This window comes from Festucalex cinctus, chromosome 8 (genome assembly GCF_051991245.1).
Source record: "Festucalex cinctus isolate MCC-2025b chromosome 8, RoL_Fcin_1.0, whole genome shotgun sequence".
Lineage (NCBI taxonomy): Eukaryota > Metazoa > Chordata > Actinopteri > Syngnathiformes > Syngnathidae > Festucalex > Festucalex cinctus.
Window position 1 is genome coordinate 10,549,007 of NC_135418.1, and position 25,445 is coordinate 10,574,451.

At 43.5% G+C, this 25,445-nt stretch overlaps 2 protein-coding genes and 2 long non-coding RNA genes across 4 annotated transcripts in view; all 4 read left to right on the forward strand.

Annotated features, from left to right (window-relative positions):
• The window catches only part of LOC144024328 (uncharacterized), a 38,879-nt gene that overhangs the window by 6,631 nt on the left and 6,803 nt on the right, over positions 1-25,445 (forward strand). The window lies entirely within an intron of this gene.
• Positions 4,807-6,257, forward strand: LOC144024326 (E3 ubiquitin-protein ligase TRIM35-like). Its single transcript, XM_077530530.1, has one exon. The coding sequence runs from the start codon at positions 4,993-4,995 to the stop codon at positions 5,764-5,766; it is 774 nt and encodes a 257-aa protein (XP_077386656.1). The 5' UTR covers positions 4,807-4,992; the 3' UTR covers positions 5,767-6,257.
• On the forward strand, positions 9,857-12,309 carry LOC144024327 (uncharacterized). Its single transcript, XR_013284740.1, has 3 exons — positions 9,857-10,947; positions 11,020-11,585; positions 11,646-12,309. It is a non-coding gene; the product is annotated as an uncharacterized LOC144024327 (long non-coding RNA).
• Positions 13,207-14,661, forward strand: LOC144024528 (E3 ubiquitin-protein ligase TRIM35-like). Its single transcript, XM_077530868.1, has one exon. The coding sequence runs from the start codon at positions 13,399-13,401 to the stop codon at positions 14,170-14,172; it is 774 nt and encodes a 257-aa protein (XP_077386994.1). The 5' UTR covers positions 13,207-13,398; the 3' UTR covers positions 14,173-14,661.

The window sequence follows — 25,445 nt, forward strand, 5'->3', positions numbered from 1 at the left end:
TGGTATTACCGATTATCCTGTGGCGTGAGGTGTGACTAAAGTAGCTTTTCCACCTTAATTTGCTCAGAAAATGGTAGAGGCCAACAATCATAAATGTTAAACAATTTCAATATTTATGAGGTCCGATCAAAATAGAGCTTGGCCGAAAAATTTGCAAATTTCCATTGGTAGATCATATCATATTTTTATCCACATCTTGTATACAATAGCAGCTTGACCATACTTTGCTGCCCACAATGCCTTAGTATAGAATATCCAAACTTGGCCACATTGAGGAAAAAAATAAAAAATTGGGGAGCGTATCACTTGAACCGAGTGGTGAGTGAGCAACAAAGCTGGACCTGTGTTAGGCTCTGTCCTGTCCTTCCGTCCTCCGGGACCTACATAATAGTTTTTCCTTAGAGAGTCTGCTTGTCCTGATCCATCATTGTTTGAAGGTTTTTCAATAATAAAAACAAAATCCTCATTTAAGAATGGTTTGAATGTTTCTCAGTGTCAACAATAATGACCATAAACAATATTTTTGATCTGTAGAGTAGTGTGGTTCTTAATAAAAACTCCATAAAAAAAAAAAAAAAAAAAGGCCTTGTTCAGGTTCTAGATAAAACCCTTGAAACTTAAAAGGGTTCAGTATAATTTACTGTGTTAGTTCTAGATGAAACCCTTGTAATATAAAAGGGTTCTCAGTGGAACTTTTGATGAAGGTTCTAGATGAAACCTTGCAATATAAGAGTTCTCAGTGGAACTCTGTTAAGGTTCTTGATGAAACCCTTGAAATACAAAATGGTTATCAGTGGAACTCACTGTTCAGGTTCTGAATGAAACTCTTGGAACAAAACAGGGTTCTCAGTGGAACTCCCTGTGTGAGATCTAGATGAAGCCCTTAAAGGGTTCTTTGTTGAACCTCTCATATAGGGTTCTTGGTGGAACATTTCACAGAAGGTTCTAGGTATAACCTGTTATGTTCTCGGTAGAACCCTTTTGTAGGGTTCCAGGTGGAACCTTCATAAATGGTTATAACAAGAACCCAAAAAGGGTTCTCCTATGAGGACAAGCTGGAGAACCTAAAAAGGTTCGAACAAGCACTTTTACTTCTAACCCCGGGTTTACACCGGTTGCGGTTGCGGTGCGGTTGCGGTGCGTTCCGGCGACGCAAGCAATTAGATTCCATTCATTCGAATGGTGCAGTTTACACCGCTTGCGTGTGCGTTGCGTATCGACTGCGTCTCAGCTGCGGCGTGCCGCAGCCCTTCCGCAAGGATAGACCTATTTTCTATTTTTGCCGGACGCCGCAGCGGTAGACCTCCGGCAAATGGCAAGGTAGCACAAAACACATCGAGCGGGACAGGAAGACCGACGCAGTTTCGAAATAAATTTCCGGTTACCTTTCAAGATAAAACACTCGCCAGCTCCTATTTCGCAAGCATGCTAGCAAAACGTGATGTGGGCGTAGACGGGCCTGGAGTTAACGTGCGAGGTGCTCATTCACGGTTTAGACACCAGCGAACATGGACGAGGAGAGGTTTATATTGGAGGTAGAAAGCCACAAAATAAAAAAAGTCCACCTCTCTTTCTGCGTCTCTGTTGAGCACAGACTCTGTGTGTTTGTCGTTGTTTTTAATGCCACATGACCGCGCGGTCACGCGAGACACGGCGGGAAGTGGTCGGCGACGGAGCTGCCGGACCGCAGCTGTGCGGAGCCGGTGTGGATTGGCCAAAAAATTGACCCGTCCGGAGCACGCAGTCAAGACGCACCGCACCGCAGCCGCACCGCAACCGCAACCGGTGTAAACCCGGGGTAAGAGTGTACAAAGCACGTCTGTAGCACTTTGCTTACAATAATATGTTTAATTATCAGTCTCATGAATATGAATATATTTTCATGAGATATTTTGTTTTTATTAGATTGATATTAATTAATACTGCTGCAGATAATGTGCATGGCATAGTTGCATTTTGTTATATTGGGCTTTTACATAGTTTTACAAAGGCGAATTAATCACATTTACAGACTGGAATGTTACATAAGGAACAAACTGTTAAGAGTGTCAGCATTTTACTGCAGGCTTACAGAGGCCTCCTTTTTTTCCCATGTAGTCTGACTTCCTCTCCCTGTTACAAACATGTTTTTTGTTTGTTTGTTTTACGGTTACGTTCACCCCATCTTATTCACACTGTGCCCTACACTGCAGGATAAATGGTGGCGTTCAGCTCTGGGGTGCTTAACAGGTCATAAAAGGCAGCTACGTGATACTCTTCAACAAGGTTTGAACCTGTGTTGCTGCTCGCCTGACTGTCGCCTGCCGGCCACCCCCTTTCCTTCCCTCAAATGGAACAAATTATCCAGCTGCTTGTGTAAAGCAAGGTAATATTCATTTTAGAAAGAAGGTGTGAGAGAGAGAGAGAGAGAGAGAGAGAGAGAGAGAGAGAGAGAGAGAGAGAGAGAGAGAGAGAGAGCAATTCTAGCAAGAAAGAGAGAAAGAAATACAACTAAGAGAACATCTGGATCGCGCCGCTTGCTGTTTGCCCTCTCTGGAAGCCATTAGAAAACAAATTGAGCTCCTTCCTAATTCAAATGGTCTCCTCTCACTCTAGTTGAACCTTTGCACGTTGTCTCACCACCTGTATCAACTCTGGCGTCCACTCTGCTCTTTTGTAGTGTTCAAAGAAGTTGCAGTTGGAATAGTAAGAGGGGGGGGGGGGGGGGGGAAAGGACCCTGAATGTAAACTGGGAAATAAATTATTGGCTCTTTAGTCCATCTCCTGTGGCTCCCCGTGCATCTAAAAAAAAATAGTAGAAACTATTTTTTCTTACATATTCTTTAAACTAATTAAGGATTTAGATACAAAAAAAGAATAATAATTAAATGGGGGAAAAAAGTGTCACAGTCCAAATGTTTAAGTTGTTATTAAAAGAGAGATGAAAATGTAGATGAAACAGTTTTTAAAATTACCCCAAAAAATTAACATAAAATGTTCAAAAGGAAGAGGGAACGCCTAAACTGTCTTTGGAATTGCTAAAAAACAGAAATGTTTTTTAAAGGCAGAGAAGAAAACATACGAAAACTAAAATGTCCATAAAAAATACCAAAAATTACCATAAATTAAACTATCCACAAAATTGTCAAAAATGGCAGAAAATTGATTGAGAAAAAAACTGTCAAAAATAGCCATAAAATGTCCAAAAAGAAAAATAGGGGCAGGAAATTACCACATGACCAGAAAGATGCCAAAAATGTCAGAAATGACATGGCAAAAAAGGAAAAGTCTTAAAATGTCTGAAAAATGAAGTATGGGAAAAGTCAGAAGAATAAAAAAAAATACAAAAAATAAAATAAAATAAAATGGGAAAATATAAAATAAAAATTTCAAATGTCTGTTTTGGATGCTTTCATATTTTTCTATTGTGGTGCAGCTCTAATTAGCATGTGGGCCCTCAGTACATTAGACTAAAATGTCTCTTTTGATAGTAAAGGTTGTTGACCCCTGGTTTAAGCCAATGTGACAAAACACGGAAAAATGGATTTACCATCAATGTAAATCCTAAGCCTATTTTGCAGAAAGAAGGTGCAAGTGTGGTTTGACAGCCGATGAGTGAACGACAATGTGTTCTTACTGTGCATTTCATGAGTTGCGGCGCATAAGTCAACATGTTCCATTTGGTGTTCCCGAGCTTTACCGAAATGTATATAATATATATATACAGGGTCAGGCAAATTGATCTGACACATTTGTAGGTTTAATAAAAGATAAAATAAAGAAACAAAAAAGTGTTTTTATTTTCGAAAAGTACATACATAAGTTTTCATTAGGTTTTGAAAAAAATCGGCCAAATGGGATCCGTTATTGTCTACACACTGTCGTTTTTGTTTCAATGCAGATCCAGTAGCTCTGAAGCTGGTAAACCATAACAAGTACGGATTGTCTACCAGGTTTGAAATGCAAACGGAACGCACGCTAATCACGATTAATGAGCTAAATTACTTGCGTATTCGCGTAATATAAAGTAAATACAAAATAACGTAATATTTTGACATTAACGCATTTTATTATCTGGATGTCATTTGCAGACATTGATTAAATGCATGAACGCAATTGCATGCATGCGTGTATTGCTCAAAACGTAACAGCATCATATCAATTGGGTGCAATTCAGCTACATATATATATATATATATATATATATATATATATTTCCCCATTTATTCATTTTAATCATTCAATTAGTTCAAGATATAATAATTTCATTGTTAGGCATGTTTATTTCAATATCTATTTAAATATTTATGTAGTTATTACACTTTATGATATCTATTATTCTGTTTTATCAATACTTTATTGGTTTAATCTCTATATAATTCAATTATTTAATTAGTCAGTATTTATATTGATACGCATCATCTTCAAATCTGACTGGAAAACCTCCGAGATGTTATTTTTCGTCTAAGAAAGAGTTGACCTGCTTGCTTTTTCCAGAAATGTGGAAATGAAAGGCACATCAACTCTGGCTTTCTTCAGCAGTGTTTGCGCCACAGTTGGAATTCTTGGGAAAGTGTGCCAGAAGACAGACAACTGTTGATAATCGCTTACATGAAGAAGTAAAGGGAAACCTAGACATCTGTGATTAGACATGAATAATGTTGATTTCATTTATTGGATGTTTTATATTGTGAACAAGAGCAGCTGTAACAAAGCGCTTCCGCAAACACATGACATCATAGATGGAAGGATCATTGTGGGAGTTGGTCACTTTTTTACTCATAACTGTCACCTTTGGTCACAAAGCATAACTGCAGCCTCTGTGGCATCACTCCTCTGATCCCCCAGCCAAGAAACTGTGATGTGTTCGCCCTGAAGACGCCACATTAAAGGGAAGATACAAGCTGATAAGCACGCTTGGAGTCACAATTTCACCATTTGTGACTGACTGAGGCAGATGCACTGCGGCTCTCCTGAGAGTGAACGTTTGAAGCTTGTCAACTCGCAAGGACCATGGCCAGCCGATTTGAGGATCATCTCAAATGTTTGAGCTGTTTGGGGACGTTTGAAGATCCTGTCATTCTGTCGTGTAGTCACAGCTTCTGTCGTGGTTGTGTGGAGAAATGGTGGGACGAGAAAGAAGATCAATCGTGTCCAGTCTGTAGAAAAAGGTATCTTAGGATGGATGTCCGTTCAAACTTGGCCCTGAGCAAGGTGTGTGAGGCTTTTTCACAAACATCAGTGGAATTGGACAACATCTGCAGCTTGCACGGGAAGAAACTGAAATTCTTCTGTACTGACCACCAGGAATGTGTGTGCATCTCCTGCTTAGACACAGAACGCCACTATGGTCACAGGTTCCACTCCATCAATGAAGAGGTGCAGAAATTCCTGCTGTATGCAAAGAAAAACCGAGAATATTTCAAAAAGATAAGATTGGAGAGGAATGAAGAAGCGGTGCACATCAAGGTCCAGAGGGACAAGGAGGAAAGCAAGATTAAGAAGAAGTTTGAGGAGCTTCGTCGCTTGCTGCAGGCTGACGAGCAGGACAGTTTGTCTGATGTGAGGAAGGAAGAGGAGGAAGAGAGTCGGCTGGTGAAGGAGAAGATTGAAATTCTTGACAATGACATTGCCGCTTTGTCAGACGTGATCAGAAGCACAGAGGAGCATCTGACCTCTGACCCCGTTTCCTCTGCTAGCCGTTTCATGAATTACTACCAGGCTGTGAAGACCGTAATCGAGAAAGTGCCCCACATGTCCGAGCAGGGACGAAGACTCAACATGTAGGCAACCTCAAGTTCAACATGTGGGAACGAATGAAGGAGATGGCCAGTCGTCAACTCAGTTTGTCTGAAGATCTGACCAGTGTGAGTTGTGAGTTGAAGGACAGCTGCCTTCATTGCATCCAGAGGGGTGTCCCATGCGGAAAAGATCAAACTTACAAGAAATCAGTGCTTCTAAGTCTCATTTATGATTTACTCCTGAAAGTGGCCACTTTCACATTCTTTTAATACAGTTATTTCTAAGGATCAAGTAAAAAATATGTATGTTACATATGAAAAGTGTATGACAAAAATGTTTTCTATACATGATTCACATAAGCTTCATAGTTTTTAATTGTATGTTATGTTTTAAAGACATACTTTTCATATATGACTATATACCATAATATATAGGTTTTCTGCATGTAAAGTACATGTAAAGTATAGGGAAATGTATGCAATCCTTATGTTTGTTATACATTCTTTTAATATGTGATTAAAATCCTCCAAAACATATACCTGTGTCCAAATTAAAAGGCTGGTCTTCCGCAGGCCAAATTTGTCGGCTGCATGACATCACTCCCAACGCAACATCACACACAGACTTGCACATGAATGGACTGTCGGTCAATGCGCTACTGACAAGCATTATTGACAATCCATTCTTGCAAACTTCACCCAGGAAGGGCGAACCCTGCAGTCGATCTCACGTCCTCTGCACTGGGAGGCAAATGTGCTAACCAGTCACCACCGTGTCACGTAATCGATTGAGAAAATTTCAATTGATACCCAGCCCTATATTTACTTGTCTAGAACTAATTTAATTTGAGGACTTTTATCATGTAGAAATCAAAAGTCAAAATCAAAACTCAGGTCTTGTCCAGTGGAAAATGCGACATGAGATGTTCACGTACCATTTTCCAACTTGATAGTCAACGTGGCTCCAGCACCCCTACAACCTTTGTGAGGAAAAGCGGCTCAGACGGACTGACTGACTGACCTTTGAATTTGAAAAAAAGCACATACTTGAATTTTAAACGTTTAGATAACACTGTTTTACTGTTTATGCAATTGTTAAAATCCCACTAGCATATTTTCTGTGCATAAATGTAAAATAGAATTCTCTTTATATTATTGTAATTTGTATTATTTTTTTTTTTTAATAGTTGTAAAAAAAAAATCATTGAATGAAAAACATGTTTTTTGTTATCAAGTCGGCAAGTTTTACATGATATTAAATTATTACGTGATATTCATGGCTGATATTTACCACTCCCCAAACTTTTTTTTTTTTTTTAAATTAACAGTATACATGAGTTGAACAACCAATAGTAATCTTACATTTTGCAAGCAGTGACTACTGGGACCTAAATTTGGCTAGAATATTCGCTGACTGGGTGGGGCAGTTTGGTGCGGCGGATGGTGGCAGACATGAAAAACACGCATACGCACCCCCGCCCGCACACACACACGCATGTACATATATCTGTGAGGACATCCATGGACATAATGCATTATTCTTGGCCCTTAACCTAACCTTAACCATTACAACTGATTGCCTAACCCTAACCCCAACCATAAGCCAATTCAATCCTAAACTCCAAAACCAAGTCTTCACCCTCAAAAAGAGGTTTTGAGTTGTGAGGACTGGCCAAAATGTCCTCACTTCACAAAAATGTCCTCATGCTGTTGGATAAATATTTTGGTCCTCACAATGTAGTATGCACAAGTACACACACACAATTTGGGCAGGTGGAATGACGGGTCTTGGACAACGGTCATCAAACGCTGAAAACTATTATTGACAGGGACGTTAATGCACGCGCATGTTGAGGCCCTTATTTGCATCACAGCATGTTGAAATTGTTGGGGAATTACACCAGAAGACACACGACTGTTGATAATCGCTTACACGAAGAAGTCAAGGGAAACCTAGACATCTGTGATTAGACATCAATAATGTTGATTTCATTTATTGGATGTTTTTACATTGTGAACAAGAGCAGCTGTAACAAAGCGCTTCTGCAAACACATGACATCATAGATGGAAGGATCATTGTGGGAGTTGGTCCCTTTTTACTCATAACTGTCACCTTTGGTCACAAAGCATAACTGCAGCCTCTGTGGCATCACTGCTCTGATCCCCCAGCCAAGAAACTGTGATGTGTTCGCCCTGAAGACGCCACATTAAAGGGAAGATACAAGCTGATAAGCACGCTTGGAGTCACAATTTCACCACTTGTGACTGACTGAGGCAGATGCACTGCGGCTCTCCTGAGAGTGAACGTTTGAAGCTTGTCAACTGTTGCAAGGACCATGGCCAGCCGATTTGAGCATCATCTCAAATGCTTGAGCTGTTTGGGGACGTTTGAAGATCCTGTCATTCTGTCGTGTAGTCACAGCTTCTGTCGTGGTTGTGTGGAGAAATGTTGGGACGAGAAAAGAGATCAATCGTGTCCAGTCTGTAGAAAAAGGTGTCTTAGGATGGATGTCCGTTCAAACTTGGCCCTGAGCAAGGTGTGTGAGGCTTTTTCACAAACATCAGTGGACTTGGACGACGTCTGCAGCTTGCACGGGAAGAAACTGAACCTCTTCTGTACTGACCACCAGGAATGTGTGTGCATCTCCTGCTTTGGCACAGAACGCCACGATGGTCACAGGTTCCACTCCATCATTGAAGAAATGCAGAAATTCCTGCTGTCAGCAAAGAAAAGCCGAGAATATTTCCAAAATATAAGATTGGAGAGGAATGAAGAAGTGATGCACATCAAGGTCCAGAGAGACAAGGAGGAAAGCAAGATTAAGAAGAAGTTTGAGGAGATTCGTCGCTTGCTGCAGGCTGACGAGCAGGACAGTTTGTCTGATGTGAGGAAGGAAGAGGAGGAAGAGAGTCGGCTGGTGAAGGAGAAGATTGAAAGTCTTGACAATGACATTGCCGCTTTGTCAGACGTGATCAGAAGCACAGAGGAGCATCTGACCTCTGACCCCGTTTCTTCTGATTTCAATTTCATGAATAACTACCAGGCTGTGAAGACCATAATCGAGAAAGTGCCCCACATGTCCGAGCAGGGACGAAGACTCAACATGTAGGCAACCTCAAGTTCAACATGTGGGAACGAATGAAGGTGGTCACTCGTCAACTCAGTTTGTCTGAAGATCTGACCAGTGTGAGTTGTCAAGAAGGACAGCTGCCTTCATTGCATCCAGAGGGGTGTCCCATGCGGAAAAGATCAAACTTACAAGAAATCAGTGCTTCTAAGTCTCATTTATGATTTACTCCTGAAAGTGGCCACTTTCACATTCTTTTCATACAGATATTTCTAAGGATCAAGTAAAAAATATGTATGTTACATATGAAAAGTGTATGACAAAAATGTTTTCTATACATGATTCACATAAGCTTCATAGTTTTTAATTGTATGTTATCGGTTTTAAAGACATACTTTCCACATATGACTATATACCATAATATATAGCTTTTCTGCATGTAAAGTACATATAAATTATAGGGAAATGTATGCAATCCTTATGTTATACATTCTTTAATATGTGATTAAAATCCTCAAAAACATATACCTGTGTCCAAATTCAAAAGGCTGGTCCTCCGCAGGCCAAATTTGTCGGCTGCATGACATCACTCCCAACATCACAGACAGACTTGCACATGAATGGACTGTCGGTCAATGCTCTACTGACAAGTGTAACGCTAGATCTGGCCAGATCTGACTACAGCCAAGATCCATGAAAGGCACACAGAATAGGTTCGGCTATGGAGTCTTGTCGTTTGAATAATGACATTCAACAGAGTAGAGTTTAAGCATATATTGAAAATAGTTGCATAGAATAAGGTATTTACAATAATGACACTGATCATGAAAACATTAGTTAACATATATACTTAAGATGAACTTCTGCTATATTTCTAAATAGATATACAGTATGTAAGGAGGGGGGGGGGGGGGGGGGGGGGTTCTAATGTCAAAAATCTTCAAGAGTTTTTTTTTTTTTTCCCAAACAGGTTTTTTTCTTGGAGTAGCTCGCCATCAAGGTGTAGAAGTTTCCAAGGGGGGGGGGGGACCTGACCTAAAACAAGGCCAGAAAAAATACAATTAGTATAAAGCATAGATATGGAATAGTCAAACCAATTAGCCATTGGGATTTGGTATGTTCAATTAACATGAATTACACAATAACAGTGAAGGAAAACAAATTTGTGAAAACAAGTCAACAATGTAACCACAATAGACATTTCAATAAGCTCATACTAGTTTAGTTTAAGTTTTCAAAAATAAAGTGAACAATATACATATCACATAACTAACTTTCAGTTTTTCCAAGAGTAAAGTGCACTTAAGTAGTTAGCTCAAAGCTAAGATTAATTCAAGTCAAATCATCAATATTGTTGCGCAACAGGGTTTGAAAAAAATCACAGGCTGAGCCCGACTCACCGATAAGCAGAGCACGTCAGAAGGGCAAAGCTAGAGTCCAGGGAGCGTAGATTATTAAGTGTAGATCTATAACAACACGTGTGGATAAGCAACACAAACCACTAATCAGTAATCCAACAACAAGTCGAGTAACTCACCCGGAATTGTCTTAGCAATTCTTTTTTTATTTCCATCAGTTTCTTCTTATTGAGTTCAAATATTTGTGTCAAATGTTTCGAATGTTTGGATTGACCGCCGAGTATGCTGAGCCACAGCTAGGACAGCACGAACGACAGAGGAGCGAGAGACTGATCAAGGGCAGTGGGCTCTTATATAGGAGATGCTCAATTAGACCCACAGCTGGGTCTAATTGATGATGAGTAGGCAAGAGCCAGCAGCTCTTAAAAGGACAGCGCCACAGCAGGGTTTAAACCACACTGGTTACACTTTCCCCTTCTGATCCCATGTATGTCCTCGGACATGGACCAGGCTGACAGCATACAGCAACAGGGTCGAGTGTATCGGAATCCTCTGCATCATGCTCATCCTGGAGTGCGAAGGAGAAGGCTGAGCTCAAACCGTTGAGTAAGCTCTGGATGCTTTTCAGCAGCGGACGTCCATGATGCGCATACTGAAGACGTTCCGGTGGCTTCCGAGTGCGGGCTGAACGACGAAGAGGTTGGCCGGGTTCAGGACTCAACAATTGTGATCGTTCAGAACCAACTTCGTCGCCGGGAAGCTCTGGAGATTGAGGGCTTTCTTCCAGTCTGGAGTCATCAGTAAGATCAACAAGGTCCAAGTTTTCAGGTTAAGATTTTCAAGAATAAGTTCATTGTCCACTTCGTCAACAGCCGCCACTTCCTCTTCAACAACTAGAGGTTCTCCAGGAACGCTCACAAGATTCGGATCCTTTTGTATGGTAGAAGCAGGCGATTGAGGAGATGGTACCTCAACGGAAGAGGCAGGTGGTTGCACGGTGGGTTGATCAACAAAGGTTGAGAATCTTAAAGGTTCAAGCGGGGAAGGAACATTCACTACTGTCAGATGATCTTCAAGCTCATGCTCAACAGAATCTGGAGGAGGTGAGGTAACAGGCTGCTGAGGGTTCCCTCTTTTCACAGGCGGGTTGGTTTCTTTTGCAGGTAAGTACCCACATGGGAGAAGGAGATCTCGACGCAATGGTCTTACTGGTTTATCTTTTCCTTCAGGTGTGACCGTGTACACGGGAAGATTGCCGACTCTCTTGACCACTATGTACACGTCAGACTCCCATTTATCTGCCAGTTTGTGCATTCCTCACCAGGACCCTGTCACCGACGTGTAACTCAGCTGGAGTAACATGACGGTCAAAGCGGAGTTTATTTTGTTGCATGAGCTTCTGGGAGTTTTCACTGGCCAGCTTGTATCCTTCTTCCGGGTGAGACCTCAGTTTCTGAACATATTGCGAATGGGACTCATCTTTTTCATTGTTCAACAGCAGTCTAAAAGCCAAGTCCACAGGAAGCCGGTTGTCGACCGAACATAAGCTCGTAAGGTGAGAATCCCGTTGCATCGTTCTTTGTGCAGTTGTATGCATGCATGCACAAGCGGTCTAACATGGTCTTTCCAATAACTTTTCTCTTGTTCGGTGAGAGTTCCTAACATGTCCAGTAATGTTCGATTGAACCGCTCCACGGGGTTGCCTCTCGGATGGTATGGAGTAGTTCTCATCTTGTGGATGCCAACGATTTCGCAAAGTTCTCGAATGATCTTGGACTCGAAGTCTTTGCCTTGGTCACTGTGAAGCTTTTCCGGAATGCCATAATGGACGAGGAAGTTGTCCCATAGACATCTAGCAACCGTAGTGGCTTTTTGGTTATGAGTTGGCACAGCAATGGCATATTTTGTGAAATGGTCTGTCATAACGAGAATGTCTTTGATCCGACCATCTGGTTCCACAGACAGAAAATCCATGCACATCAGTTCGAGAGGGCGTGATGTCTTGATGTTGTACCCTGTGCTTGTTTTTTGTTCTTCATTTTTTGAGTGCCCCTTCTCCTCTCAGCTTGAGAGGAGATTGCTGTTTGGAGAAAATAAAACTGCTGCCTTGGTGGCCTAAACGCACCCTGCATCTGTGTCCTACCTTTCCACATCGTGTCAATATTACATTATTACATGATATTCATGGTGGATATTTACCACTCCCCAAACTTTTTTTAATTTTTTTTTTTATTAACAGTGTACATGAGTTGAACAACCAATAGTAATCTTACATTTTGCAAGCAGGGACTACTGGGACCTAAATTTGGCTAGAATATTCGCTGACTGGGTGGGGCAGTTTGGTGAGGTGGATGGTGGCAGACATGAAAAACACGCATACGCATCCGCGCACGCACCCCAACCACACACACACGCTTGTGCATATATCTTTGTGAGGACATCCATGGACATAATATATTATCCTAGGCCCTTAACCGAACCTTAACCATTACAACTGATTGCCTAACCCCAACCATAAGCCAATTCAATCCTAAACTCCAAAACCAAGTCTTCACCCTCAAAAAGAGGTTTTGAGTTGTGAGGACTGGCCAAAATGTCCTCACTTCACAAAAATGTCCTCATTTTGTTGGATAAATATTTTGGTCCTCACAATGTAGTATGCACAAGTACACACACACAATTTGGGCAGGTGGAATGACGGGTCTTGGACAACGGCCATCAAACTCTGAAAACTATTATTGACAGGGACGTTAATGCGCGCCCATGTTGAGGCCCTTATTTGCATCACAGCATGTTGAAATTGTTGGGGAATTACGCCAGAAGACACACGACTGTTGATAATCGCTTACACGAAGAAGTCAAGGGAAACCTAGACATCTGTGATTAGACATCAATAATGTTGATTTCATTTATTGGATGTTTTTACATTGTGAACAAGAGCAGCTGTAACAAAGCGCTTCCGCAAACACATGACATCATAGATGGAAGGATCATTGTGGGAGTTGGTCCCTTTTTACTCATAACTGTCACCTTTGGTCACAAAGCATAACTGCAGCCTCTGTGGCATCACTCCTCTGATCCCCCAGCCAAGAAACTGTGATGTGTTCGCCCTGAAGACGCCACATTAAAGGGAAGATACAAGCTGATAAGCACGCTTGGAGTCACAATTTCACCATTTGTGACTGACTGAGGCAGATGCACTGCGGCTCTCCTGAGAGTGAACGTTGGAAGCTTGTCAACTCGCAAGGACCATGGCCAGCCGATTTGAGGATCATCTCAAATGTTTGAGCTGTTTGGGGATGTTTGAAGATCCTGTCATTCTGTCATGTAGTCACAGCTTCTGTCGTGGTTGTGTGGAGAAATGTTGGGACGAGAAAGGAGATCAATCGTGTCCAGTCTGTAGAAAAAGGTGTCTTAGGATGGATGTCCGTTCAAACTTGGCCCTGAGCAAGGTGTGTGAGGCTTTTTCACAAACATCAGTGGACTTGGACGACGTCTGCAGCTTGCACGGGAAGAAACTGAACCTCTTCTGTACTGACCACCAGGAATGTGTGTGCATCTCCTGCTTTGGCACAGAACGCCACGATGGTCACAGGTTCCACTCCATCATTGAAGAAATGCAGAAATTCCTGCTGTCAGCAAAGAAAAGCCGAGAATATTTCCAAAATATAAGATTGGAGAGGAATGAAGAAGTGATGCACATCAAGGTCCAAAGGGACAAGGAGGAAAGCAAGATTAAGAAGAAGTTTGAGGAGATTCGTCACTTGCTGCAGGCTGACGAGCAGGACAGTTTGTCTGATGTGAGGAAGGAAGAGGAGGAAGAGAGTCGGCTGGTGAAGGAGAAGATTGAAAGTCTTGACAATGACATTGCCGCTTTGTCAGACGTGATCAGAAGCACAGAGGAGCATCTGACCTCTGACCCCGTTTCTTCTGATTTCAATTTCATGAATAACTACCATGCTGTGAAGACCATAATCGAGAAAGTGCCCCACATGTCCGAGCAGGGACGAAGACTCAACATGTAGGCAACCTCAAGTTCAACATGTGGGAACGAATGAAGGTGGTCACTCGTCAACTCAGTTTGTCTGAAGATCTGACCAGTGTGAGTTGTCAAGAAGGACAGCTGCCTTCATTGCATCCAGAGGGGTGTCCCATGCGGAAAAGATCAAACTTACAAGAAATCAGTGCTTCTAAGTCTCATTTATGATTTACTCCTGAAAGTGGCCACTTTCACATTCTTTTCATACAGATATTTCTAAGGATCAAGTAAAAAATATGTATGTTACATATGAAAAGTGTATGACAAAAATGTTTTCTATACATGATTCACATAAGCTTCATAGTTTTTAATTGTATGTTATCTGTTTTAAAGACATACTTTTCATATATGACTATATACCATAATTATAGGTTTTCTGCATGTAAAGTACATATAAATTATAGGGAAATGTATGCAATCCTTATATGTTTGTTATACATTCTTTTAATATGTGATTAAAATCCTCCAAAACATATACCTGTGTCCAAATTAAAAGGCTGGTCCTCCGCAGGCCAAATTTGTCGGCTGCATGACATCACTTCCAACGCGACATCACACACACAGACTTGAATGGACTGTCAGTCAATGCGCTACTGACAAGTAATATTGAGAATTCATTCGTGCAGACTTCACCCAGGAAGGGTGAACCCTGCAGTCGATCTCACGTCCTCTGCACTGAGATGCAAACGTGCTAACCAGTCACCACCGTGTCACATAATCGATTGAGGAAATTTCAATTGATACCCAGCCCTATATTTCCTTGTCTAGAACTAATGTAATTTGAGGACTTCTATTGTGTAGAAATCAAAAGTCAAAATCAAAACTCCGGTCTTGTCCAGTGGAAAATGCGACATGAGATGTTCACGTACCATTTTCCAACGAGATCGTCAATGTGGCTCCAGCACCTCTGCAACCTTTGTGAGGAAAAGCGGCTCACGACGGACGGACGGATGATTGACATGTATTATTTACCATACTTTGAATTTGAAAAAAAGCACATACTTCAATTTTAAACGTTTTTATTAAATAACACTAATTTACTGTTTATGCAATTGTTAAAATCCCACTAGCATATTTTTTCTGTTCATAAATGTAAAATGGAATTCTCTTTATAGACTGTAATTTGTATATATATTTTTTGGAATAGTTGTAAAAAAAAAATCATTGAATGAAAAACATTTGTTTACTGTTATCAAGTAGGCATTGTAGGTTTAATTTAACTGTAATTTCATTATTCCTCTTCTATCTAAAATAATCTGGTAAATTTGACATGATATTACATCATTACATGATATTCATGGCTGATATTTACCACTCCCCAATTATTATTATTTTTATTTATTTTTTTATTAACAGTGTACTACCCCAAGCAAAAAGTTTGGAATCACCAGTCTTGGAAGAGCACTCACTCAGATGTTTTATTCTGTAGATCAAACTCAGATAAAAAGCATAAAACAGTCGTGAGGTCATTTCAAAGAGCAACATCTTGGCTTTCAGAAACACAAAGAAATGAAGAAAAAATATTGTGCTGGTCAGTGTTGTATTTAGCATGCAACCTGTGTTATGACCCTCATCACTTACCTTATTCAATGCGTGAGGCGCTAGGGATTCTGGGAATTGTTGTTCTTAGGAAAGACCGCATGCCATAGAGAGACGAACATGATGGCTGAATAAAACGGCAACTAAAGGCACAGCTAAGCATCCTTATTTCCTGCAACAAAGAATATTACATGGTGTCAGAGACTCGCCGGACCGAACGCTTCTAAGAAGAGCAAAAAGAGATGGATCCAACGGGAGTGCCGATGCCGCAAATGGATTGGGATTCAGCGAACCTTCCCGGAGCATGGCGGAAATTCATGCAGCACGTTAAGTTTATGTTCTCCGGGGTGCTGGAGGGAAAAGAGAAAGCAACCCAATGCAGCTACTTACTTTTGTGGGTAGGTGAAAGAGGCTGCGATGTTTTCAATACTTGGACATTAACAAACAACGAAGCTAAGAAACTGGACACTTATTACAGACGATTTGAAGAGTATGTGTTGCCCAAAACGAACACTATTTTTGCAAGATACAAGTTTAATGAAAGATTGCAAGCGGAGGGGAATCTTTTGAGCATTTTGTCACTGAGCTAAAGCTACTCGTGAAACAATGTGGCTATGCTAACAGTGATGAGATGGTGCGTGACAGAATCGTGTTCGCCACTAACTCGCCGCAGGTGAGGGAGAAACTGTTGAACCAAGGCTCAGACCTCACACTGGATAAGGCCATTGACATTGCACGCTCATACGAAATAGCCCAAAAGCAGTTAAAGACGATGGTGGTCCCCCGCCAAAATTCCCAAACGGCAATGGAACCGCACGCCATTTCCTAAAAATGGAGACACACACAACGGAGAAGCGACAAAAAAGGCAGCAACAATCAGAAGACATGTGGGCGATGTGCACTGGAACACGGTGACACGTGTGTCCTGCTTAAGGGAGAAAATGTAAAAAGTGCCAGAAAATGAACCACTTCGCCAAGGTTTGCCGACCATCGCAACACAAGCCAAACAATGTGGACACAGTGGAACCAGATGATACAAGTGACACAGATGAGCTTTTTGTTGACTCAATCACTAAAGTAAATGAGGGAGGAAACAGCGAGTAGGCATATGCAGACGTAAAGGTAGGAGCACAGTCACACCGTATCAGATTCAAACTTGACACTGGAGCTAGTGCGAACGTCATTCCTGTTCGACTCTACAAAAGACTTTTCAAACATGTCAAATTGAGCCCAGCCACACGTCCATTGTCAGGCTATGGTGGAGAAAGACTAGACAACAAAGGGACATGTGAGCTCAAATGCAGCAGAAAAGGCAATCTTCACACATTCACATTTGACATTGTGAACACAGTAGCTCCTCCGATCTTAGGGGCTACGAGCATGCCTTGACCTTAACCTAGTCAAGCTGGTCATGTCAGTAGAGCCCATGAGCCTCATGGAGGAATTTGCGGATGTCTTCAAAGGCATAGGAAAGTTCCCAGGTGAATGCAGCCTACATGTAGACCCCTCAGCAGTGCCAGTTGTATATCCACCACGAAGAATACCCTTCATGCTACGAGATCGTTTGAAGCAGGACTTGGATGACATGGAGAAAAACGGAATCATCACCAAAGTCACCGATCCCACAGAATGGGTAAATGGACTCGTTGTAGCTGAGAAACCGAGTAAAAATAAACTCCGGGTTTGCCTCGATCCTCGTGACCTCAACAAGGCAATAAAAAGGCCACATTACCCTCTTCCAACCTTAGATGACGTCACTCCGAAGCTGGCTGGAGCGCAATACTTCAGCGTGATGGATGTACGTTCAGGTTACTGGAACATCAAACTGACTCATGAGTCATCTCTGCTCACGACATTCAACACCATTTTTGGCAGATATCGTTTTCTCCGTCTGCCCTTTGGGATCATATCTGCTCAGGACATTTTCCAAAAGAAAATAGATGAGACCTACAGTGGCTTAAATGGTGTTGTGGCTATTGTCGATGACATTTTGGTGTTTGGCAGGACCAGAGAAGAACACAACGCCAAACTTCGAGCCATGCTGCAACGTACAAGGCAGTGCGGTGTGCGTCTTAACCCAGAGAAAAGTGTCATATGCGCAACCGAGGTAAGCTACTTTGGACATCGATTGACACGAGATGCGTCAGGCCAGATCCAAAGAGGGTGCAAGCGATCAAAGAAATGCCGCCACCTGAAAACAAAAATGAACTTGAAACTGTTCTAGGCATGGTAAACTATTTATCCAAGTTTGCTCCAGGCCTATCCGAAGTCAATGCACCACTGCGCCAACTGCTCAAACAAGAAGTTGAATTTGTTTGGAACCAAAACCACGACAGAGCATTCCAACATATGAAAGAGCTCATTACCAGAGAACCAGGCCCAGTACTGTGTTACTATGATGCCAGCAAGGAAGTGCGCCTGCAAGTGGATGCTTCGAAACACGGTTTGGGAGCAGTGTTACTGCAAGAAGGTCGACCGATAGCATATGCCTCTAGGTCACTCACCCACAGGTTAATTATGCGCAAATCGAAAAAGAACTCTTCGCTGTGTTGTTTGGATGCAAGAGATTTCACACCTATGTTTATGGCAGGAAAGTGATCGTTGAGTCTGACCATAAGCCCCTCGAGTCGATACTGAAGAAACCTATTTCTTCTGCACCTGCTCGTCTTCAGCGGATGCTTCTACAACTACAAAGGTACGACTTTGAAATCCTGCACCGACCCGGGAAAGACATTCCTGTGGCCGACACGTTATCTCGGAAGCCACTACCGGATTATGACAGCACACTCAGCGAAGGTATGGATGAGCAAGTTCACTCAGTGATGAAAAGCTTGCCAGTCAGTGACAAGAAACTCTCAGAATTACGCACAGCCACCGCAAACGATTCTCAACTCCAGTTGTTGAAGCAAACGGTACTGTCAGGCTGGCCGGAGGACCGAAACAAATGCCCTCCAACACTTCTTGACTTCTGGAACTTCGGAGATGAGATATCACACTACGAAGGTATCCTGTTCAAAGGTGACAAAATAATTGTACCTGTTGCACTGAGAAAAAACATGCTGGAAAAGAGCCACACGGCACATGGGAATTGAGAGAAGCAAACAGAGAGCCAGGGACGCCCTCTTCTGGCCAGGAATGGGCAAAGCAATAATTGCTGTTGTTGAAAACTGCTCCATATGCCAGGAAAGACGTTCATCAAATACCAAAGAACCTCTCATATCTCACCAAATTCCTGAAACGCCGTGGCAAATCATTGCCTCAGACCTTTTCACATGGAAGGGAAAAAGAGTACAAGATCATTGTAGACTACTACAGACGATATTTTGAACTGGATAGACTCCATTCCACCACATCAGGTTCGGTTATAAACAAAATGAAAGCTGTGTTTGCACGTCACGGTGTTCCTGAAAAAGTTATCTCCGATAATGGTCCTCAGTACAGCTCACAGGACTTCAGAGAATTTGCAGCTTCATGGGACTTTGAGCACGTTACAACCAGCCCCCATTACCCACAGAGTAATGGACTTGCGGAGAGAACTGTCAGAACTGCCAAATCAATATTGGACAAAGCTCACACTCAGAATACTGACCCATACTTGTCCATCTTAGAGCACCGTAATACACCTGTTGACGGATTCAAGTCCCCTGCGCAGCTTCTCATGAGCTGACGTCTACGTTCTGTACTCCCAGTCACCAATCAGCACCTAAAGCCCCGTGTTGTAAGTGCGAGAGCAGTACATGAAACCAGGAAGAACAAACAGGCTACTCAAAAGCGATACTACGACCAAGGAGCCAAGCCATTATCTACACTGCACCCGGGAGACAACATAAGGTACCAACAAACGACTGGAACATGGAAACCAGCTGTCATCCTGCAACCAGCTGAAACAGAACGCTCATACATCATCCGTACTGATGAAGGACAGACATTCCGCCGCAACCGACGACACCTAATAAGTACCCAGAACCAACCACTGATCCTACGTGTGACCAACCATCATCTCCACAACAAGTTGCCAACTACTCGATCAGGTCGTGTTGTTAAACCCAGAAATATTCTGGACCTGTAATTGTAAAGGGTGTCGGCGGATCGCTGCCCTCTGTGACATAGTCATGTTAATTGTTGATTATTGTTTACTATATATACAGTTGTTAAAAGAGAAGTACTAAAGATAAAAAGTGAATTATATTCTATAGTGTATTGTACATCATTACTGCGTGAATCTTTGTTCAGTTTAGACCAGGGGTGGCGAGATCCGGTCCTCGAGGGCCGCAGTCCTGCTGGTTTTGGATATTTCCCTTCTTCAACACAGCTGATTCATGGTCAGCTCATCAGCAAGCTCTGCAGAAACCTGATAACGAGCCTGTTAATTGGAATCAGCTGCACTTCGAGTAGGGAAATCTGCAAAACCTGCAGGACACCGGCCCTCGAGGACCGCAGTTTGCCACCCCTGGTTTAGACATTTAGCTGGTATAGTAGTGATATTAAAATTAATAATTCTGCACTGATATTGGTTGTATATTAAAAAAAAAAAAAAAAATGTATTTTGCATGCAACCTGTGTTATGACCCTCATCACTTACCGTAGTCAAGGCGCGAGGCGCTAGGGATTCTGGGAATTGTTGTTCTTAGGAAAGACCGCATGCCATAGAGCAGGGGTGACAAACTGCGGTCCTCGAGGGCCGGAGTCCTGCAGGTTTTATAGATTTCCCTACTCGAAGTGCAGCTGATTCCAATTAACAGGCTCGTTATCAGGTTTCTGCAGAGCTTGCTGATGAGCTGATCATGAATCAGCTGTGTTGAAGAAGGGAAATATCCAAAACCAGCAGGAATGCGGCCCTCGAGGACCGGATCTCGCCACCCCTGCCATAGAGAGACGAACATGATGGCTGAATAAAATGGCAACTAAAGGCACAGCTAAGCGTCCTTATTTCCAGCAACAAAGAATATTACAGTCAGTAAATGTTACTTTTATAGAGCAAGTGCAGGGAAATAAATATGGAATCACTCCATTCTGAGGAAAAAAAAATGGAATCACTCCATTTTGAGCAGAAAATAAGGATACACCCAGTCAATTTCCTTTCCTTAATGGGGTATATGCCACGGATTAGGCGGGACTGATTTTGCACAAGTTTGTTTCCGGTTCGTGTTGTGATGTAATTGGCCGCGTCCCAAAACTAACGACACGACCTTAGACACCTGAACGCGCAATGGGGTATATGCCAATGGACTTCCGGTGGAAAAAGTCAATCAGAGAAAAAAAAAGGTAAAAATGAAAAAAGTGAATAAATATAAGCATATACGTAAAACAACCACTTATACTCAGTGTTGTTGTGTCCCGTGTGTGACGCTACCGCTAGATATAATGGCATACTTAGTTTTTTTGGATTTCACTCTGACGCGGAGACACAACGTTGGGAGCAGTTTGCCAGTACACGTGTACACTGCAGTTTCTGGTTGCCACTATCCAAGCAAAACGGCTTTATTTTTCACTCGTTCTCTGCTCGATTTACCTCACCTTGCTTTGTCGGACGTAAGTCGTTTAATAAAAGCACATTCATCCACGTCAGCTTAATAAGGATTTATATATATGTGTGTTCCATTTAAACAACACAGGGATGGCTCCTCTTGTCAACGAACGCCGTCCTTTCTCTGACGTGGCCTCCAGTATATGCTCTTTCAAAAAATGCAGACTACACACGCAAGTGTGGCGTGTAATAGCAAACTGCTCCCAGCGGATGGCGACAAGCCACCGACGTTGTTTCTCCGCGTCGGAGGGAAATCCAAAAAAACTAAGTATGCCATTATAGCTAGCTGTAGCGTCACACAACCGGACACAACAACACTGAGTATAAGTGGTTGTTGTATGCATATTCTTATATTTATTCACTTTTTTCATTTTTACCTGATTGACTTTTTCCACCGGAAGTCCATTGGCATATATCCCATTGCGCATTCAGGTGTCTAAGGTTGTGTCGTTAGTTTTGGGACGTGGCCAATTACGTCACAACAGGAACCAGAAACAAACTCTTGTGCAAAATCAGTCCCGCCTCTTCCGTGGCATACACCCCATAGGGCACCTCCCTCAAATTCCATCTGCTCGTTAGTCAGCTGTTAAAAACAGTGCAGTTATCACACCTTGGAGGGCTGCTGGACCAAGCGGATTGGCAAGAATCGTGGCTCCAACAAGGGAGATGTCTCTTGAGACCAAAGACAGGATTATCAAACTTCTTGAAGAAGGTAACTATACATGTATGGTTGCCAAAGATGTGGGCTGTTCACAGTCAGCTGTATCGAAGATCTGGACCAAGTACAAACAGCATGGGACGGTTGTTAAAGTCAAGCGTACTGGTAGACCAAGGAAGACATCTAAGCGTCAAGACAAACAAATAAAGGCCATATGTCTTGAAAACAGGAAATGCACAAGACAAATGAAGAAGAAATGGGAGGAAGATGGAGTCAATGTATGTGACAGAACTCTGCAAAATCGCTTCAAGGAAATGGAATTTACATACAGGAAAGCTAAAAGGAAACCATCATTGACGCTTAAACAAAAAAGAACAAGACTGCAATGGGCTAAGGAGAGGCAATCATGGACTGTGGATGACTGGACGAAGGTTATCTTGAGTGATGAGTCACAAATCTGCATTGGACATTGTGATGATGCTGGAACTTTTGTTTGGTGCCGTTCCAGTGATATTTACAAAGAAAACATCTAAATTCCCACAGTCCTTGATGATATGGGGCTGCATGTCAGGCAAAGTCACTGGGGAGATGGCTGTGATTAAATCTTCAATAAATGCACAATTTTATGTAACACTTCTAGAGTAATTACAGTTAATTGTTCAATGGACCAGGGATAGGTTCTGCTCTTATAGTAGTTGAAGTAAAGCAAATAAATGACCACAATTTTATTTTCCTCTTGTCAAATGAATTTTTGTTGGTAAATCCCTTTTCTTTTAAACCTATTATTTAGTTTTTAAGAATTTAGTTCTCAATAGTTTCCGTTTTCAACCCGGGTCGTTTTGTTATTAATTCCAATTTTATAATTCACATCTAATTTTAAGTACTTTACTTTTGTTTTGAAGGAAGTTCAGTCAAAGCAAATTTTCTTATTTGAGTTTGTTATGTGCACATTTAAGTTTAAAACCGAGTCCCAGTTTCAGTGTTCAACCCAAATCAATGTTACAATAACACCATAGCAGTATTATGTGGTTAACAAAAATAAAAATAACACAATATACAACTCAAGTGGTTCACCAAACTCAATCAGCTCAATATTCAATGTCTCTCGTCCAAATGACCGTGTTCTTCTTTTGTCCAGAATGTTAAATTCTGAGTCTTTGAGAGTCCACTGCTGTGCAGCTGTAGCGAGCAGTGACGGGAGTCGGAGGCAGAGTGTTGAAGTCCGGAGCCAAAGACCGGCGATTTATTGACATCAGCTTCTCAGCGTTTAACAGCAACAACAACTCACTCTGCGCGAGGCTCACAGACCTACCAACATTTTGTTCTTTTATCCTTTCATCCCATCCAACTCCTCCTTCGTCCCAAGGTTCCGTGGGTGAATTATGTTCTAATCACTACACAAGCCCCCCCAGAATTCACCCACAATCAAACTCGGGATGACGGGGCGGCAAAAATGCCCGACCCCTGCGGGTACAGGACCCAGGGAGCGAGAGCGGGAGGGACACTGCAGAAACACCAGAACAGTCCCGCGCACCAACTGGCGGGTATGCAGGAACAACTGGAACGGACCCCACACGGTCCACAAGGCGCAGCCCAGGGGGGCGTCCGCGGCGGGGGGCGCGGGGCACGTCCAAGGGTCCGGCCAGGTCAACATGAGCCGGTTTAACTTGCAACCCGGTGTCTGAGCCCCGAAGCGACTGGGTGTCACGGTTGGAAGCCTGGTCGGCCGCCATCCGGGAAAAGTCGAGGCCCAGCTGTACCGTGTTGACGGCTGCCCTGGACAGACAATCCGCGACCACGTTGTTCTTGCCAGCGATATGTCGAATGTCCGTGGTGTATTCAAATATGAACGATAGCTGGCGCTGTTGTCGCGCGGACCACGGCTCGGACAACTTCGACATGGAGAAGGTGAGGGGCTTGTGATCGACGAAGACCGTGAACTCACGGCCCTCCAGGATGAAGCGGAAGTGGCGGATCGCCAGCCAGAGAGCAAGGAGCTCCCTGTCGAACGTGCTGTACTTGCGCTCCCGAGGGACTAACCGGCGCCTGAAAAAGGCGAGCGTCTGCCACGCACCTTCGACGCGGTGTTCCAAAACGGCCCGGACGGCAAAATCGGATGCGTCAGTAGTGAGGGCGATCGGGGCATCCGGGCGCGGGTGGGCCAACAAGGCCGCTCGGGACAGCGCAGCTTTCGTCTCTCAAAAGCCTTGACTCTCACATCGGTCCAGTCGACCGCACGGTTAGGAGCCACACCCTTAAGTGCATCGTAAAGCGGGTGCATCACATGGGCAGCGTGGCGGATGAACCTGTGGTAAAAAGTCACCATCCCGAGGAACTCCCGGAGACCCTGGGCCGTCCGGGGTCGAGGAAAAGCGGCAACAGCTTCCACTTTTGCCGGGAGCGGGGTGGCGCCGTCCTCGTTGATGAGGTGTCCGAGGAATTGGATGGAGGGCACACCAAAGACACATTTAGCTCGGTTAATAATCAGTCCAGCCTGGCTGAGCTTGGAGAAAAGCTGCCGGAGGTGTGAAAGGTGTTCTCCGATGGAGGAGCTGACCACTAGGATGTCATCCAAGTAAACGAAGAGGAACGGCATGTCCCGGAGTACAGAGTCCATGAGACGCTGAAAAGACTGGGCCGCGTTTTTAAGGCCGAATGGCATCCTGAGAAACTCGAACAGTACGAAAGGTGTTATCACAGCAGTCTTAGGCACATCGGCGGGGTGTACCGGAACTTGGTGATAGCCCCGTACCAAGTCCACCTTGGAAAACACCTTCGCACCTGCCAGGTGGGCAGAGAAGTCCTGTATGTGCGGGACCTGATAGCGATCGTGCGTCGTGGCATCATTGAGGCGGCGATAGTCTCCACACGGTCGCCACCCGGCGTCCGACTTCGGAACCATGTGGAGAGGCGAGGCCCACGGGCTGTCCAAACGATGAATTATGCCAAGGCGTTCCATGTTGGCGAATTCGGACTTAGCTGTGGCCAATCTATCAGGGTTGAGGCGTCGGGCCTTAGCGTGAACCGGCGGGCCCACGGTCTCGATGTGGGGCTCGATCCCATGCTTGGTAGAAGTGGCTGCAAATGTAGGCGTGGTCAGGCTGGGGAATTCTCGAAGAAGCCGCGTGAACACGTCGTCATCTGAGAGCGGGCTGGCGAGGCCCTCAAACGTCTCCACATCACACCCACAAGCAACAGTGGAAAACGTCAAAGCGTCCAACAGGCGGCCATTTTTTACATCCACCAGTAGACTGTGGGCCCACAAAAAGTCCGCGCCAAGACGGGGAAAAGAAATGTCCGCAGTGACAAAGTCCCAAGTGAACCGGCGCTCTCCAAAACATACATCCATTGTCTTAGTGCCGTAGGTCCGGATAGGTGCATCGTTGGCCGCTGACAGGTGCGGGCCGTGAATGCCCCCGGCAGCATCTTCAGCCGAGGCAGGCAACACGCTTCTGCGGGCGCCGGAGTCACAAAGGAATTTGAGTCTGGAGAGGGTGTCCATGACAAACAGCAGCCGGCACTCTGCGCCCCCACT